At 49.3% G+C, this 19,113-nt stretch overlaps 2 protein-coding genes, 3 non-coding genes and 1 pseudogene across 5 annotated transcripts; 1 reads left to right on the plus strand and 5 right to left on the minus strand.

Moving 5' to 3' along the window:
* Window positions 1-273: 273 nt before the first annotated feature.
* LOC128844973 (olfactory receptor 52N4-like) lies at window positions 274-1,271 on the minus strand (annotated as a pseudogene).
* A 5,462-nt stretch (window positions 1,272-6,733) lies between these two features.
* On the plus strand, window positions 6,734-7,669 carry LOC128832801 (olfactory receptor 52P1-like). The gene has a single exon (XM_054020423.1). It carries the CDS (start codon window positions 6,734-6,736, stop codon window positions 7,667-7,669), a length of 936 nt encoding a protein of 311 aa, XP_053876398.1.
* Window positions 7,670-12,958: 5,289 nt separating this feature from the next.
* RPS11 (ribosomal protein S11) lies at window positions 12,959-18,114 on the minus strand. Its single transcript, XM_054016022.1, has 5 exons — window positions 18,010-18,114; window positions 17,346-17,477; window positions 16,656-16,731; window positions 15,002-15,131; window positions 12,959-13,128 (listed from the first exon to the last, which is right to left on the minus strand). The coding sequence occupies exons 1-5, from the start codon at window positions 18,022-18,024 to the stop codon at window positions 13,005-13,007; spliced, it is 477 nt and encodes a 158-aa protein (XP_053871997.1). The 5' UTR covers window positions 18,025-18,114; the 3' UTR covers window positions 12,959-13,004.
* LOC128830730 (small nucleolar RNA SNORD35) lies at window positions 14,372-14,466 on the minus strand. The gene has a single exon (XR_008443671.1). It is a non-coding gene; the product is annotated as a small nucleolar RNA SNORD35 (small nucleolar RNA).
* On the minus strand, window positions 16,134-16,224 carry LOC128830731 (small nucleolar RNA SNORD35). Its single transcript, XR_008443672.1, has one exon. It is a non-coding gene; the product is annotated as a small nucleolar RNA SNORD35 (small nucleolar RNA).
* Window positions 16,908-17,001, minus strand: LOC128830732 (small nucleolar RNA SNORD35). Its single transcript, XR_008443673.1, has one exon. It is a non-coding gene; the product is annotated as a small nucleolar RNA SNORD35 (small nucleolar RNA).
* Window positions 18,115-19,113: the final 999 nt, after the last annotated feature.

The raw sequence follows: 19,113 nt of genomic DNA on the forward strand, positions 1-19,113 counted from the left end.
TGGGTGCCGTGCAGCCGAGGGAGAGGGCAGTGATGTGCTAAAGGGACATTCATTCATTGTACTTTCCCACTGCAAGGGGGGAAACTGAGGCAAAGGACACTGCCCAATGCACTGCGGGGTCGGGTTTGCTTCTGGCTGCATGTTTTGAACGTGGGTGTGGTGTTTTCCCAAACTCATCCTTGGTTCCCTTTCCCTTTAAATAAAAGTTCTCTATTGAACACACAGACGTGCAAGTGGGGCAGTATTGGAGACACAGTGGTAACAGTCCAGGCTTTAAGGCTTTGAAGCTATCTTCTTGCCATGGTTGACAATGCTGCTCACCCTGTCACGGAACTTCTCGGTCTTCACGCCATACACCAGCGGATTTACCAGGGGCAGCACCAGGAGGTAGAGGCTGGCCAGCAGCATGTGGCTCTAAGGGGGCACGTCTCTGTTGATGCGGTGGGTCAGGAAGGTGAAGAGGGCAGATGTACATAAAACCAGGAGGGTGCAGAGGTGGGCTGTGCAGGTTGCCAGGGCCTTACTGTTCGCCTCACTCGACGAGAGCGTGAAGACAGCCCTTAGGATGATGGAGTAGAAGGCGGCAACAAGTATCATGTCCAGCCCCACCACCAGCAGCGCCACGGAGATACCGTAGACCCGGCCCACTCTGATGTCTGCACATGCCAGCTTCACCCCGGCTGTGGGCTCGCAGTGGGTGTGTGGGATGACCTGCCGGAAGTAGTAGGGCAGCCTCCAGGTGAGGACAGGGCAGGGAATCACCAGGATCACTCCCCCTGCTGTTGCTGCTACCAACCCCATCTTGACAACAGCTGGGTTGCTGAGGGTGGTGGCATACTGGAGCAGGCAGCAGATGGCAACATATCAGTCACAGGCTGTGGCCAAGAGGGTGCCAGACTTGATGATGGGGAAGGTGTGGGTGAAATACATCTGCTGTAGGAAAGTGTTGAAGCTGATCTCCTGGGAGCCCAGTCTGAGGGTGCTGAGCATTTTGGGCAGGGGGGAGGTGGTGATCACTGGGTCATTGATGGCCAGCATAGAGAGGAAAAGTACATGGGCATGCGGAGGCTCACCTCTGTCTTGATGATGAGCAGCATTGTGCAGTTCCCTAGTAAGACCAGGACCCACATGGAGCAGAGCCGGATGGCAATCCAGCAGGGAAAGGTCTCCAGCCCAAGGATGCCAACTAGGATGAAGATGACCTGTTCTAGGTCCATGTCATTGCAGGTCATCAGGAGGCGCTGCTGGGGACGAGTTCCAGTTCCCCGCATCTGGGCACATCAACCTGCACACAGCCCACATCAGGGATGTGGGAAATTATGCCGAGTATCATGAGAAATAATCTGGCAGTGAGTTGGGGCAGCCTGAGAAATCGTCTCCCAAGGAAATCCCCATTGCCACAAATACTTAAAATTAGGGTAGGCAACTCACTGGAGAAACAATCAATCACTGGCTTCTGGGAAAGGGGCAAGCTGAGACCTGGTGCATGTTTTCCATCTCCATCCAGAAGAGCAACACAAGGATAAGATTTCAGAGTGGTAGCCGCGTTAGTCTGTATCAGCAAAAACAACAAGGAGTCCTTGTGGCACCTTAGAGACTAGCAAATTTATTTGGGCATAAGCTTTTGTGGGCTAGAACCCACTTCATCAGATGCATGGAGTGGAAAATACAGTAGGGAGGTATAAATACACAGCATATGAAAAGATGGGAGTTGCCTTACCAAGTGGGGGGTCAGTGCAAGTGGGGGGGTCAGTGCTAATGAGCCAGTTCAATTAAGGTGGAAGTGAACTATTCTCAACAGTTGACAAGAAGGGGTGGAAATCACTTTTGTGGTGCTAATGAGGCCAATGTAATCAAGGTGGCCCATTTCAAACAGTTGACAAGAAGGTGTGAGTATCAGCAGGGGGGATTAGTTTTTGTAGTGACCCATCCACTCCTACTAGTTATTCAGGCCTAATTTGATGGTGTCCAGTTTGCAAATTAATTCCAGTTCTGCAGTTTCTCGTTGGAGTCTGTTTTTGAAGTTTTTGTTGTTGAAGAATTGCTATTTGTAAGTCTGTTATTGAGTGTCCAGGGAGACTGAAGTGTTCTCCGACTGGTTTTTGAATGTTATAATTTTTGATGTCAGATTTGTGTCCATTTATTCTGTTGCATAGAGACTGTCTGGTTTGGCCAATGTACATGGCAGAGGGGCATTGCTGGCACATGATGGCATATATCACATTGGTAAATGTGCAGGTGAACGAGCCCCTGATGGTGTGGCTGATGTGGTTAGGTCCTATGATGCTGTCCTTTGAATAGATATGCGGACAGAGTTGGCACCGGGGTTTGTTACAGGGTTTGGTTCCTGGGTTAGTGTTTTTGTTGTGTGGTGTGTAGTTGCTGGTGAGTATTTGCTTCAGGTTGGGGGGCTGTCTGTAAGCGAGGACTGGCCTGTTTCCCAAGGTCTGTGAGAGTGAGGGATCGTCCTTCAGGATAGGTTGTAGATGCTTGATAATGCACTGGAGAGGTTTTAGTTGAGGGCTGTAGGTGACGGTTAGTGAGAAAAAGACAGAGACAAACACCTTCAGGATCTCTATCAAGTGCTCTTAAAACTACAGTATCCACCCGGTGAAGTGAAAAAACAGATTGACAGAGCCAGAAGGGTACCCAGAAGTCACCTTCTACAGAACAGACCCAACAAAGAAAGTAACAGAACGCCACTAGCTAGGGTGGGGATTGTTTTCTTGTGTGGGTGTGGAGAGTGCCTAGCCCATAGTAAATAATGGAGAATCACTGTTATTATTAGCTATTCGCTGTGTAGTGCCTTTGGCACACAGTAGTCATACCAATTTCTGCCAGTAGAGGGCTGTACTGCCCATATGAACTGGCCAACTCATTAATTAATGGACAGGTGATAAGCATCATTCACTGTGTTCTTCTCTTGCAGCAGTACCTTTCTTTCCCCTCCAGGATTTTTACAGCACAGTGTCCCCTATGTAGCAAGAAGATATTTAGGCTTTCCTTGCCTGGGGCCACAGGGAGGGATGTGTGAGTGCATATGTGTTCTTTCTCTGCATGTAGGTACTTACAGACTGTGATCAAATCACCCCTTAACTTTCTCTTTGTTAAGCTAAAAAGATTGGGCTCCTGGAGTCTCTCACTATAAGGCAGATTTTCCAGTGATTAAAATTCTAGCGGCTCTTTGAATCTTCTCCAACGTATCAACATCCTATTTGAATTGTGGACACCAGAACGGGAACCGATATTATAAGTAGTGATAGCACCTGTGCCAAATAAAAGAGGTAGTATAACCTTACTCCTACTTGAGATTCCCTTGTTTATATGTACAAGGATTGACTTAAGTCTTTCATTATCAAGCATGTTTTTCAAGACTTCAAATTACGGATTCCGATGGTTAACTATCCTCACTCTCAAAAAATTCCACCTTATTCTGTCCTGAATTTGTCTAGCTTTAGCGTCCAGCCACTGGATTTCCCTACCTTTGTAAATCTGTGCTAGCTCTGCAGTGCAGCCGTGTGTGTCCCATGAGATCTGCACAGACACTGGGGTCCCCAGCATGTACCTAGACACAGAGTTCCCCATAATTCCCCAAGCCCAGAGCCAATCTCAAGAGGAAGCACTGAGCACTGGGGAGACCTCAGCTGGTGAGGATGTTCCATAGGGATTTCACACGGCAGTTATAAATATCTCTGCTACCGAAGCCCTGTAAAGGGGAGATTTGTCCAGATGGTTTCCTCTAGGAGAAAGGCGTCTGTCGCCCCACAAACACCTTTCCTTCCCTGCTGCTGCCTCAGAGCCTGGTGAGTCCTTTGTACTTGGTTACTCGGCTAGTATTTAATTCACTAATGCTGTGGATTAACTGTGTCCCTGCTGCAGTGTCCAGAGAGGGAACCATTGTTTGGAGGGCAATTTCCCGATCATAAGAGAGACAGAAAACCTCCCGAGGCAAGGGCCGGACTGGTCCCTGTTACATATCTTAGTGCATTGACTAGCCTAGTTTAAACTGTGTTATATGGACCCCACCACTTCTCCTGGGATATAATCCCACAGCTCGATTGATCCCACTTGCATCAAGTTCTCATTAACTTCAGCCTACATGTTCTCTTCCCTAATTTCACCCTATTCCTCCCAGGTACCTGCCTTGTACCCCTGTAAATAACCCCCCTCCCTCCTTGTTATTTGCACCTAGGTAAGATCCATCTCCATCAGTGGCATTCTGGGTGTCCTGGAGCTCAGGCTGGGGTTAGGTTTTTCCTGTGCTACTGCAGGGGGATTGGGAAAGGAAGGTCAGTTATATGGACCAGAGTGATATCCCCTGACAGACGCATCCCTCAGACAGACGCACACCAGTCAGCCGCAGCTCTGCCCAGTGTGTAAATGGAGATCTAACAATACACCAGGCCAGACTATTGTCTCCCTTCCACTGTGTGACCCCTTTGGAGTCAGTGGGTGACATGGTATAATTAAGGACAGAATTCAGCCAATTAATGGGAATAGAAAATCCACCTGGGCCGACACCCAGGGAACTAGCTCCCATGCTCACACAGAGGAGACTGTGTGTCAGGGGGCGGAAGCCGGGGCTGGGGGTGAGGACTTGCTTTGGTGAGGGTTCTCCTTTTTCTTGGCACTGGGTACAGGGAGGGAACTTGCCGCTGAGAACAGGCTGTATTACCCGGGCAGCCTCTTTCCTGGTGCCCAGCTATATCATACACACCCCTCTCCAGGTCCTTTCAGGAAATCACACTCTGTATTTGAGGCCCTTTGCGGGTGCAGCTGTAAAAGCTGACAGCTGAGAGCCCCAGCAGAGCTGGGGGGGTTGGGCAGGACTGTACCTGCACCCAGGAATGTTACCGGAGGATATTAAACATGGAGCCCCACGATGCACACAGCACATAGCATCATAGAATCGTAGGACTGGAAGGGACATCAAGAGGTCATCTACTCCAGTCCCCTGCATTCATGGCAGGACTAAGTATTATCTAGACCATCCTGGCAGGTATATGGCTAACCTGCTTTTAAACATCTCCACTGATGGAGATTCCACAACCTCCCAGGCAATTTATTCCAGTGCTTAACCACTCTGACAGTTAAGAAGTTTTTCCTAATGTTCAACCTAAACTGCCCTTGCTGCTGTTTAAGCCCATTGCTTCTTGTCCTATCCTCAGAGGTTAAGGAGAACAATTTTACTCCCTCCTCCTTGTAACAACCTTTTATGTACTTGAAAACTGTTATCACGTCGCCCCTCAGTTTTCTCTTCTCCAGACTAACCAAATGCAACCCTTTCAATCTCCCCTCATAAGTCATGCTTTCTAGAGCTTTAATAATTTGTCTTGCTCTTCTCCAGACTCTCTCCAATTTGTGCACATCCTTCCTGAAATGTGACACCCAGAACTGGACACAATATTCCAGTTGAGGCCTAATCAGTGCAGCATAGAGTAGAAGAATTACTTCTTGTGCCTTGCTTACAACACTCCTGCTAATAGATCCCAGAATGATGTTTGCTTTTTTTGCAACAGAGTTACATTGTTGACTCATATTTAGCTTGTGGTCCACTATGATCTCTAGATCCCTTTCTGCAGTACTCCTTCCAAGGCAGTCATTTCCCATGTATTATGTGTACAATTGATTGTTCCTTCCTAAGTGGAGTACTTCGTATTTGTCCTTATTGAATTTCCTCCTATTTACTTCAGACCACTTCAGCAATTTGTCCAAATCATTTTGAATTTTAATATTATCCTCCAAAACACTTGCAACCCCTCTGAGTTTGGTATCGTCTCTAAGTGTCCTCTCTAAGACATTATCTAAATCATTGATGACGATATTGAACAGAACCAGACTCGGAACCAATCCCTGCGGGACCCCATTGGATATGCACAGCTTGACTGTGAGCCACTGATAACTATTCTGTAGGAATGGTTTTCCAACCAGTTCTGCACCCACCTCATAGTAGCTCCATCTAGGTTGTATTTCCCTAGTTTGTTTATGAGAAGGTCATGGGAAACAGTATCAGAAACCTTACTAAAGTCAAGATATACCACATCTACCACTTCCCTCCACCTACAAGGCTTGTTACTCTGTCAAAGAAAGCTATTAGGTTGGTTTGACATGATTTGTTCTTGACAAATCCACGTTAACTGTTACTTATCACCTTATTATCTTCTAGATGTTTGCAAATTGTTTGCTTGATTAATTGCTCCAGTGTCTTTCCTGGTACTGAAGTGAAGCTGACTGATCTGTAATTCCCCATGTGATCCTTATTCCCCTTGTCTCACATGTCTCATCCCTTCCCTGCCATGTTCTATATAGAAAAGAATAGAGTCATCCCATGCCACACAGTCTGGTCAGTGACACCGCAGTTCTAGAGCAAGATCTCAGCAGGTGTTACCACCCTAAGTAATTCCTTTCCCTGCGTGGGGCTTACTCTATATGTGAGGCTAAGAGCAGGTCTAGCTGCTGGGTCCCTCCAGCATCACCCTCGCTATGATAAACTTCGCTGAGACCATAGAAACTAGGAGACCTGGTGCTGCTGGGCTCAGTCTCCTCGGCCCTTATTCTTGCTTCCTCCAGGGACAGCAATGCCAAGTGCACAGGGTGCCGAGAGCAGCACCGGGCAGCGTCCATACAGAACCGGCCTCTCCCTTGGCTCGGTCTCCCCTCCCTGATTTATTGCGTCCTTATTCACAGGCAGCATGAGCTTCAGTGAACACAGCTGGAGAACCAGGGACCGGCCATGGCTTCTGCCAACCTGACGTCTTCGAACCCGGCCACATTCCTGCTGCTGGGCATCCCCGGGCTGGAAGAAGCTCACGTCTGGATCTCGGTGCCCGTGTGCACAATGTACGTGGTGATCATCGTCGGGAACTGTGCTATTCTCCTCGTCATTGCCACAGAGCCAGCCCTGCACCGACCCATGTGCTATTTCCTCTGCATGCTGGCAGCCATCGACCTGGGCGCCTCCACTTGCACCCTGCCGAAATTGCTCTGCATCTTCTGGTTTCAGGACAGGGAGATCAACGCTGGGGCCTGCCTGGCCCAGATGTTCTTCATTCACTCCCTCTCCATGATGGAGTCAGCTGTGCTGCTGGCCATGGCCCTGGATCGCTACGTGGCCATCTGCGCTCCCTTGCGCTACAGCTCTGTCTTCACCGGCCGCCTCGTTGCCAAGCTGGGCGTGGCGGCCGTAGCCAGGGGGACGGTGCTCATGAGCCCCTGCCCCTTTCTGATTAAGAGGCTGTCCTTCTGCCAGACCAACGTCATCCCGCACACCTACTGCGAGCACATGGCTGTGGTGAAGCTGGCCTGTGGCGACACCAGCGTTAATCATGCCTACGGCCTCAGCGCGGCATTGCTAGTCATAGGTGGGGACCTGCTGTTTATCGGTCTTTCCTATTTCCTGATTGTCCGGGCCGTCCTGCGCCTCTCATCCCGGGAGGCCCGGCTCAAGGCCTTTGGTACCTGCAGCTCCCACATCTGTGTCATCCTGATCTCCTACACCCCGGCCCTCTTCTCCTTCTTCACGCACCGCTTTGGCCAGCGCGTGGCTCCCCCTATCCACATCATCCTGGCCAACCTCTACCTCCTGTTCCCACCCATGCTGAACCCCATCGTGTATGGGGTGAGGACCAGGGAGATCCGGGAGCGGGTGCTCAGGTACCTCCAAATCTAGGCCAGACTGGGGCTCCCTCCTTCGAAGGCCATCCAGCCAGTTCCCCCAGGCAGAGATTCCTGTGCACACGGTGTCCCCTCCTGGGGGCTTTGTCTCAGCGTCTGTAAAGCAATAACCTCCGATGGCTCCCTGATAGTTTGTGCCAGCCAGGTGGGGCCCGGATTCCAGCTGCGAGGCAGGGCAGCCCTGAGTTCTCCCAGCGCTGCAGAGAGCGAACCTGTCTGGGACTTCAGGGGAGAAGCCATTGCCTCTGATTCCCCACCTGACCCGGAAAGAGCCACAGGGCCACAGACACAGCATGGGAGACTGTATCCTGGAAAGCAGTGACTGAAAAGGACTTACGACAGCGTGGCCAAGCAACTCGGCATGAGCTCCCTGTGTGATGCTGTGGAACAGAGGGCTAATGTGGCGTTTGGATGTATAAATCTCAGAAGCAAGTAGGAGCAGGGAAGTGATTTTTACATCTGTAGGGGGCTTCGGTGATGGATACTGAATCCAGTTCTGGGTGTCCGTATTTTACAGAGAGGGCGATTAATTGGAGAGGGGAAGAAAAGAGCCACAAAAATTATTTGAGGACTGGAGACATGCCTGTATAGCGAGAGACTTAAAGAGCTCAGTCTGTTTAGCTTATCAAACAGGAGATTGAGAGGTGACTTGGTTACAGTGTGTAAAGACCTTTCTGGGGAGAAAATCCCAAGTACTAAAGGGCTCTGTAATCTAGCGGAGAAATGGTCCCTTCTGGCCTTAAACTCCATGAATCTATGAAGCAGTGGCCCAGCGTGAATCCACGCCACCTGCTCCATAGGCAAAACACATCACAGCAGGAGGCACTTGGTTCTACCTTCAAAGGGAGACAGCCTGATGCCCCACTCACATGCATGCCAGCCCCAAGCATAACTGCTGATATCCTCTCCCCACTTTCATCACTCTGAATTCACTCGTGTTTGTGACAAAGCGGGAATTTTCTGTAATATTTTTTATGACGCCTATATGTGCCTCAGTTTCCCCTATGTGCTGCATGGTTACCTAGGGGATGGAATAGGATTGTTTGCCTTCAGGGCAGGCTGAGACACAGGTGTGAATGGTGCCTCGTTGTCCGGGACTTGGGCCCCATATCAATGGAGCTTTTGGATATGTCTACACAGCAACTAGACACGCGCGGCTGGCCCATGCCAGCCGACTCAGGGTTGCAGGCCTGTTTCATTGTCCTCTTCATTTACGTCTTCCCCAATTTTTGCATTTTCTGCAAACTTCATCAGGGATGATTTTATGTTTGCTTCCAGCTCATTGATAAAAGTGTTAAATAGCGTAGTAGGGCTACGAACTGATTCGTGCTGGACCCCACTAGAAAAATACCTACTCAGTGATGATTTCCCATTACATTTTGAGACCTATGTATTAGCCAGTTTTGAATTAATTGAATGTGTGCCATGTTGATTTTGTATTGTTTTAATTTTTTAATCAAAATGTCTTGCAGCACCAAGTCAACTGCCTTACAGAGGTCTAAGTATATTACATCAACACTATTTCCTTTATCAACCAAACAGTTAATCTTGTTTTAAAAAAATCTAGTTTGACAAGAGTAATGGTCTCAAGTTGCAGTGGGGGAGGTTTAGGTTGGATATTAAGAAAAACTTTTTCACTAGGAGAGTGATGAAGCACTGGAATGGGTTCCCTAGGGAGGTGGTGGAATCTCCATCCTTAGAGGTTTTTAAGGCCTGGCTTGACAAAGCCCTGGCTGGGATGATTTAGTTGGGGGTTGGTCCTGCTTTGAGCAGGGGGTTGGACTAGATGACCTCCTGAGGTCCCTTCCAACCCTGATCTTCTATGATTCTATGATTCATTTTCATAAATCCACATTGACGGGCATTAGTTACATTACCATCCTTTATATCTTTGTTAACTGAGTCCCATATCAGCCACCCATTGTTTTGCCCAGGGTCAGTGTCAGGGTAAGAGACCTCTAATTATCCAGGTGGCTTTCAGTCACACCCATGCATCCAGTTTACAGAAGCTATGCTGAGCTGCTGGGCTCTTTAGACCCTCAAGAATGGTTTTGATTGCTGAGGGGAAAGACCTTTGCCTGCAGCAGCTAGGACTGGATGCAGCCAGAGGCCTGCCCATGGAGTGGGCAGGCACAGGGCTCCAGCCCAGCTAAAATCCCCACTGTAAAAACATTGGGAGAGCTAGCACTGCTGGGTATTCCCTTTCACCTGAGCCAGCCTTGGGGCCCTCAACAATGAATCAGGCATCGGGTCTTTTGTGATAACCAGGCCTACAGATCTATCCTAGTTGTGAGTTCAGCTATGAAAACTAACTGTTCTTAATATGTCACAATAACTTTTAACAATAAACTGTCAAGGAGGAAGGTGCAAAAAGGACTTAATTCATTTCAACAAAAAGGCTTCCTGATATAACTCAAGGGCTGTGCTAAGATTGTGCTTTTTAAACAAAAGTGGGAGATTGGAAATCAACAGAGCAAAACTGGTTTATCAGAAATTACACCTAATTGGTGAGCAAAATGATAAATGGATGGGCTATTCCCCCCATGATCACTTCCTTTCAGAGTCCTTAAAAAAACAAAAAAGGGGAGTTCGGGAGGATAGACACAGGGTCACGTTAACACCGTTGACTCTTTAGGCCCACATAATCCCTCTAAAGCAGTGGTTCCCAAACTGGGGTTCGTGAACCCCTGGGGATTTGTGAAATGGTATAGGGGGTTCCCGGAAAAAAAATCCCTAATGGTGGACAGAGCTGTCCCTAGGGACCGCGGGCAGCACAGGGCCTGCAGCCCGGAGCCCCTGGACTTCCAATAGCTAAGCAGCTCAAAGCAAGTTTATCTATCACACTGAGATTTAAACATCAAAACTCCTTATAAGAAATGGAAAGGGAGGTGGATATTTTTTGCTGTTTTTAAAATTAAATTGGCAGCTGGTTTTGTTTTTAAAATTATGAACAAGTTTAAGCTTTGTTGTAACATGCGTTGTTTGCCTGGACTGCTCAAGACCGGAATGCTTGTGTAGGAGGAACTCTTTGAGTTGGCTTCTTAAATACTTTCATGCTGCTTCATAGCTGATACTGCTTGCTGAAACATAGGAGCCTTGTCTTATAAACAGGCTTATTCAAAGTGATACAAGCTACGAAAGTGAGATCTTGGAAGAGTGCCGCCGTTTTCACTGCTTTTATAATTTATACTCAAGTAAAGAAGAAAATACCTGGAAATATTCATTTTTAGGAGTGGGTTTGCAAGACTTGACATTTTAGTGAAAGGGCTCTCAGGTTAAGTTTCAGGGGGTAGCCGTGTTAGTCTGTATCTACAAAAACAACAAGAAGTCTGGTGGCACCTTAAAGACTAACAGATTTATTTGGGCATAAGCTTTCGTGAGTAAAAACCTCACTCCACTGTTCTAAAAGTAATACAACAGTCTGACAGTGCAATCTTTCCCTTTTCTCTTCCCACAGTTTACACCACTCCACCCTCAGGGTGTCTGACCCCATGGTCTGCCTGTGATATAAGCCCAACACCTCTTTCTCTACCTTTTATGAGAGGCAGTTTATATTACTGGGCTTTTTCCCAGCATGCCTTATCACAGCACACAATTCCCATAGTCCCTCTGGAAACTACAAACCTCCAAATGCCTTAGTTATGTGCGAGGGTCTCCCAACCACTGGACTATAGGCGTCCCTTCTCTCACCCACTAACTAAATATTTATCCAAAGCAGAACAGTCATTAGGTTAGAGCATAGGTGGGCAAATTACGGCTCACAGGACCTTCCTGCCCTGCCCTTGAGCTCCTGGATGTGGAGGCCAGCCCCCCACCCCCACAGCCTCAGCTTGCCGTACCACCAGCGCTCTGGTCAGCAGGGCTGCGAGAGCCGCTGGCCTGCCCCGCTACTCCAGACTGCATGGCAGGCTCCGGGCGGGTGGCGCAGCTGCCAGGCCTGGTGCTCTGAACGGCATGTTAAGGGGGCAGTTGGATCGGTGTGGTCAACCTGAGGGGCCCATCAGGGGGCAGGGGTGTGGATAGAAGCTGGGGCACTCAGGTGACAGGGAGCCAGAGGATTGGATAGGGGGTGGGGGGCACCAGGGACCAAGGAGTAGGGGGGGTTGGATGGGTGAGGGGTTCTGAGAGGGACAGCAGGTGAGAAGGGGGCAGGCTATTTAGGGAGGCACAGCCTTTCCTACCCTCCGTACAGTTTAGGAATTTTGCTGTGGCCCTCAGGCCAAAAAGTTTGCCCACGCCTGGGCTAGAGAGAGCAAGAGAAGCAATACTAACCCTAATGTGAGCAACATGAGTAGTCTTGCCTTTCACAGAAGGATGAAATTTTATACAAAGTTTAATCTACAGCCAGTGGCTAGCAGCATTCCAATTTTTGGCAGGGATATGGAGGAACTGGGAAAGTGAGCTTTTGGCATCAATATACAGTAGAATCTCAGTTAAACACCACCTCATTTAGAGCCAGAAGAGGGCAGCCAGGCACCCGCAAAGACAAAAGCAAATACTGTAGTGTTAAATGTAAACTACTAAAAAAGAAAAGTATAAAAAAGATTTGACAAGGCAAGGAACTGTTTGCTTGTTTCACTTAAATTAGATTACAAGCATAATTTCTCTTCTGCATAGTAAAGTTTCAAAGCTGTATTGAGGCAATGTTCATTTGTAAACTTTTGAAAGAACCACCATAAAATTTTGTTCAGAGTTACGAACATTTCACTTATGAACAACCTCCATTCTCAAGGTGAATAACTGAGGTTTTACTGTACCAAAAGCACATCCATTTTTTTTTTTTAAGAAAGCCTGTTTTTTGATACAAGAAATTTTCATCTTGTTTAGACTTTCACAGAAGACTATGAAAGTCTTGAACTAGCAGGGCTAGGACAGGGAGAAGTGAAGCCTGATTGAAAAAGGAAGTGAATACACTTTTAAAGGCTTTTGATACATATTTCATTCCAAATACAAAGACACTTGGGAGAAGAGATGCACTAAAAATGGAACACCCCAGCTCTCACTGAAATCTCATTGCATTGTTCAGCTGGCTGGTACCATGGAGCAAGCAAAGATTTCTATGTGGAAAGAGGAGTCCTACAGGGAAGCCAAAATCCATTCATGTCTTCTTTGTACAAAGCCCTCCTCCCCACCTCTTTTTGAGCACTTAGAACCGAGATGTGCCCATGTAGCACTCCTGGAGATACTTAGGAGCTGGAGCAAGGCCACTTTCCTTTTCTAGAGTCCTGCAGTCTCATGCCCCTTAGCATGACATCCCTGCTCATTTCAGATCACAAACTGAACAGACTTTTACAAAACTTTTATTCATCCTGATCATCCATTTGTCGCCTTTAAAACTTCTGGAACTGCTTCTTGGTGCCAGCAGCCTTTGTGACCTTGAGGACGTTGAATCGGACTGTCTTGCTGAGGGGACGGCATTCCCCCACAGTCACAATATCCCCAATCTGGACATCCCTGGAAAAAAGCACAGCTGCTTTTAGATAGCTGAACAGCAGATTCTTTGCCACCAGAAATCTGTGCTGCAGGAACAAATGTGTGCCAGCACTGCCCTGAAGAGACTAAATGCAACTGAACAAGACAACACCGAGAAACAGGTCTCATAAACCTAAAGTATTTAAGGCACCTTCTGCTGTTATTTAAATGCCAAACAGGTGGCATTTGCTTTCAGTAAGTGAGAGGTCCTCCATTCATTGGAAAACCAGGATGGAGGACATCTCTAGCCTTTGGTTTTGGCATGTGTGAAGCAAGCTCCAATATGCAAGACAGATAGTACACAAAGGTCCCACAGGAGAATATTAATCAGAATTAAAAACAAGTGCTTGAGGACACATCACCCAGGCAAGACCAGGTGTGTCTCTTGCTTAATCCTCACCTAGGTACTTAGAAAAAGCCTCTTGCTTGGTTCTCTGAATTTGGACTGAAATGCTAATCCAGGACCTCTCAGAGACAAGAGGATCAGAGTGTTGTTCAAGCTACAGGACCCCCACTCCCTACTCTCAGTACATTTATCTTCACAGGTCATTAGACAGGTTCCCTATATTATGCTCTAGTACCTTTCTTCCAAGGATCTCAAAGAGCTTTATAAATACTTATGAAGCTTCACAATCTCCAGAGAGGGAGGTAAGTAATCCCTGGTTACCGAGGGATAAAGGAAAAGAGATGAAGGGACTTACTCAAGATCACAGAATAAGTCAGACAGCACCAAGAATGGGGATTCAGTCTTTACACTAAGGGTAAGTTTACACTACCCGCCGGATCGGTGGGTAGTGATTGATCTATCGGGGATCACTCTGAGATAGACTCCAGACCTTCACCATGGCGAGAGGCAGAAGCGGAGTCAACGGGGGAGCAGCGGCCGTCGATCCTGTGCCGCGAGGACGCGAAGTAAGGGATTCTAAGTCGATCTAAGATATGCAACTTCAGCTACGAGAATAGTGTAGCTGAAGTCGATGCATCTTAGATCGAACCCCCGCCCCACCCCCCAGTGTAGACCAGGTCTAAGTTCCCTGTCTTAAATACCGCAAGAAGGCTTCCTCCCAGGAAAACTTGTAAAATCTTTGACATTTACTAACTGGACACAGGTCACAAGCATACAGCTCACTTTATAAACTTCCCTAAATATACAGGTTTGACAGTGTGCTAGAAAGTAGCTGCACAGAGAAGCATTTGAGACTAGGGGCAGCCAGACCAGAACATGTTTTATGGTTCAGCATTGCCAGACTGGCATTTTCAGCAGTCCCCCTTCACCACAGGGGGCTCTGCAGACCATCGTGAGTTTAGACATCACCACCACCAAACAGGCTCTAGGTCAGGAATGGCAAAAGCACAGCCCATGTAGTTTTAGTGTTGACTCACTTCATTTACCTTTCTAGATAGAAGTGCAGTCACCAGCTACAATTCTGGGTATCTTGTGCTCCCCCTTTGATCTAAACAGCTTTCTGTTTGGGTTGAGACTGAGCATAGTATAGCATATGCACCACTTCTCAACTTCGAAGCATGTGCACGCTTTAACCTTAACACCAAGCTAGCAAGACAGGTAAGTGATTCCCATTTTACCCATAAGAAAATGGAAGTAGAAGACAACCAGCTTGCCCATAGTCATAGTATACATCAGAATGGATTAATACAAATATCCTGACTCCTCGTCTTGCGCCCATCATTGCATTCTGGGGCCTGTAGACTGCAGGGCTCCTATCTGTTAGTGAATGGTACAGACCGACTATGTCATGACCCATGTACAGTTTGATCAGTGCTCAGATTAGTGGTGCTGTGCTCTTCCCTTCAAACCACTAGACAGTGTAGCCCCCAGTACTACTCCTCCGCTCACCTGAAGCAGGGGGAGAGATGTACGGACATGTTCTTGTGGCGTTTCTCAAAACGGTTGTACTTGCGGATATAGTGTAAGTAATCCCTGCGGATGACGATGGTACGCTGCATCTTCATCTTGGTAACCACACCTGCAGGAATAAGGAGGGTGGCGGGGGAAAGAATGTCAAGCACTCTTAGTTGTGGTGTTTAAGCAGAAGTTAACATTTTACTGAGGCCTGGTCTACAAAGTTATTCCAGTATAGTTACGCTGGTCACAGTATTTTTTTAATTTAAAACCAACGCAGCTTTGCTGGTGTCAGCCAGTGCAGACGCATACTAGTATAACTGTGCTTATGCCAGTATAATTTTGCTGGTTCAGAGAACGGGTATAATTGCATCCAGACTAGAAGGGCTTTGCAAGTTTAGATACAACAGTACAAGTACAATGGCAAAAGCCTCCTAGTATAAATAAGGCCAGAGACTTCCCAAAAGAAGCTCCTGTCTGGAGACTAAGACTTAGGCAACATAGACTGAGACAGGGGACCTTCAAGATTATATGGTAAATTTTCCCATCATGCTATCTTATAACTCTTACCAATGGCTTATAGTAAAGTAAATCCAATACAGTACAGTGCACTTGCATAACTCCTTACAAAGCTTAAACCATCAACCTTGATTGTACAGACTGGAGACAGATGGAGACTTGTCCCCTACCTTTCCCTGGAATTTTCAATAGGACCCTATACTTGGAGCTACTGATTACGTGCCCCCCTGCTTTACCCATCCTCCTTCACACAAACAAAGGCGCAACATGTCCCTTGATCCTACCCTGTATTACATTCAGAAGATGGCAGCTAAATAGTTATTCCTAATACGTGGTAAGGATTGATTAGCTCTCCATAATCCACTGTAGATTAGAAATGGATTACTCCATATTTAAGTTTCAAAGGATGGTATCAGATAATTTTGGGCAACATTAGCAAGTTTGTAGCCTCTGCATGTATTTTTCAACAGCAACTGCCCCCTGAAGTTGATGTTCTCCTCACTATCTGAGTCAATCAAAACAGTTCTATTTCAGTGTAAAGAGCTTCTCCTAAAATAGGAGGCAGCAGCTCTCTAGAAGGATACAGCCACTGTCTCCTGGGTCCTTTTGCCAGGCATCAGCAAAGCCATTTGGCAGTGTCGTCACAGTCCCTTCACCATGAGACTTGGAAGACCATCGTGAGAATAGCATCATTTGCAGCTCAGGACCATAGCAGCAGTGAAAAGGGGAAATAGCAATTAATTTCTGGTAAGGAGCGTACAAACCCAAAGGAGGAATTTAGTGTCTTGGGATTTGAGATCCTAAAGAGTGGGCTGCACATTAAAGGCAAGAAATGGCTACCGCCTTTAACAATAACCCCATATGCTAGCGTCTCCAGTTCCAGCACACTCAGACTCAAGGACATCTGCAGCCTGCTCTAGTCTATGCAAGTTCCAAACAACCCTGTTTTCCATTAATACGCTCATATGCCTACATTTCATTTAACTGATAGATCCAGACCCTAAACAGCTCTACTCACACAGGCCTCCAAATGCCATTCCCTGCAGGGTGTTCAGGTAACCAAAAGGTTTCAAAGTGTATCCAAAGTAACAACTCTACTCACAGAACAGAAGTGTTTCTTAGTCCTTACCTGACAGGATACGACCACGAATAGAGACATTACCAGTGAACGGGCATTTCTTGTCAATGTAAGTGCCCTCAATGGCCTGAAAACAGAGAAACCAGACATCAGTGCTTTGGAGCTAAAAAGTTAGTGAGTGCTGCAGAAATCTACCATCAATGAAAACTTGTTGCCCCCGCCCCCTGAAAGCGAATTTGGGTGCTACAACAGGACTAGTACTGTAAGTCTGAGGCACATTGCCTCCTTTATTCCTGTCTGTATGAACTGACATCAGCAAGGCCACTTGGCAACTGTCGTCAAAGCCCCTTCACCTGTGGGACTTGGAAGACCATCGTGAGAAAAAACATCACATGTCAGCAAGGAAAAGAACCACCCTGAAGTTCACAGAAATTGCCTTTCAAACCTCCTGGATTATTCACTGGCTGTTAACCTGCTATTTTGACAGAAACAGTCTGGAGCTGAACTTATCTCTAGCCTATTGGATTTTATTCTTCTAGCCCAAACTTAATACCATTTCTATACTAATCTTTTCATGAAGATATTAAAAGGTTTAACAAGTGTTCCTTATAGCTTCAACCTCTTCCCCCGCCCCTCTCCCCCATACAAAGGACAAATTCATGAGTCACCCCAAAAGACCAGCAAGCCAGAACCAGGACCAGCTGTGGCTTGGTTCACTTTTATTCACACACAAACTTATACCTCTTTGGGGGTCTTGAAGCCCAGGCCAATGTTCTTGTAGTAACGGGGGAGTTTCTCCTTGCCTCCCTCTCCCAGAAGCACCCGCTTCTTGTTCTGGAAGATGGTAGGCTGTTTCTGATAAGCCCTCTCAGTCTGTTTGGGAAAGACCAAAATAAAGCAAAAGTTAAGATGAAGAAAGTCACCAAAATCATGCACCCCATACCGCCCGCCTGGGGTGTGTTCTGAACTGAACAGCGGTGTCACACCAGGGGAGCTGATGGGCACACTTACAACACTACCAGGTCACCACTGTAGTGACACCCGGGAGACGGGGCTCTGCCCATGCCCGTCCCCGGGGCAGACCAGCTCGGAGAGGCGCTGGGGCCGTGGTACCCGGGGGCTGGTCTCCGCCGGACAGCCAGGGGGGTGACCCCCCCCCACCCGCGGGGGCCGTTAAACCAGCCCCAGGCCCTGCGTGGCCGGCGCCAGGCCGGGGAGGGGGGTCCCCACTCCGGCAGCGGGGGCCGGGGCGGAGCCGCCAGGCGCGTGGGCAGCGCCCGTCCCCGCACGCGGCCCAGGGGCTCGTCCCGCCGCCCCTAGGCCCGGCCCAGGCCCCGCTCACAGCGGCCCATCCCCCCGCGGGAGCCGAGCAAACCGCTTCCCGCCCCCGGCGCGGAGCCCTGACCTGCGTGTCCGCCATCTTGCGCTGCGCGAGGCAAAAGAGGCCGCAGCAGCCGCACGGGGCCGCTTATCCGCCGCCGCGCCGGAAGTGACCTCACGACGCACAGGGAGCGCGGGAGGCGTCCGCTCCGTCCCAGCAGGGGGCGGGGCCTGAGTGGAGGGGCGGGGCTGACTCGCACAGGGGCGGAGAGTTTTCATCCCCCCCGCCCCTGGAATGTGCGCTAGCCACCCCCGGCAGCCATTGCTCTGTGGGGATAGCCCGTGTCCCGCCCCCCGCAGCCATTGCTCTGTGGGGATAGCCCGGGTCCCGCCCCCGGCAGCCATTGCTCTGTGGGGATAGCCCGGGTCCCGCCCCCGGCAGCCATTGCTCTGTGGGGATAGCCCGTGTCCCGCCGCCGGCAGCCATTGCTCTGTGGGGATAGCCCGTGTCCCGCCCCCGGCAGCCATTGCTCTGTGGGGATAGCCCGTGTCCCGCCCCCGGCAGCCATTGCTCTGTGGGGATAGCCCGTGTCCCGCCCCCGGCAGCCATTGCTCTGTGGGGATAGCCCGTGTCCCGCCCCCGGCAGCCATTGCTCTGTGGGGATAGCCCGTGTCCCGCCCCCGGCAGCCATTGCTCTGTGGGGATAGCCCGTGTCCCGCCCCCCGGCAGCCATTGCTCTGTGGGGATAGCCCGTGTCCCGCCCCCCGGCAGCCATTGCTCTGTGGGGATAGCCCGTGTCCCGCCCCCGGCAGCCATTGCTCTGTGGGGATAGCCCGTGTCCCCAGCGCCTGGCAGCCATTGCTCTGTGGGGATAGCCCGTGTCCCGCCCCCCGGCAGCCATTGCTCTGTGGGGATAGCCCGGGTCCCGCCCCCGGCAGCCATTGCTTTGTGGGGATAGCCCGTGTCCCGCCCCCGGCAGCCATTGCTCTGTGGGGATAGCCCGTGTCCCCAGCGCCTGGCAGCCATTGCTCTGTGGGGATAGCCCGGGTCCCGCCCCCCGGCAGCCATTGCTCTGTGGGGATAGCCCGGGTCCCGCCCCCGGCAGCCATTGCTCTGTGGGGATAGCCCGTGTCCCGCCCCCGGCAGCCATTGCTCTGTGGGGATAGCCCGTGTCCCGCCGCCGGCAGC

Source organism: Malaclemys terrapin, chromosome 1 (assembly GCF_027887155.1).
Source record: "Malaclemys terrapin pileata isolate rMalTer1 chromosome 1, rMalTer1.hap1, whole genome shotgun sequence".
In the NCBI taxonomy this organism is placed as follows: Eukaryota; Metazoa; Chordata; order Testudines; family Emydidae; genus Malaclemys; species Malaclemys terrapin.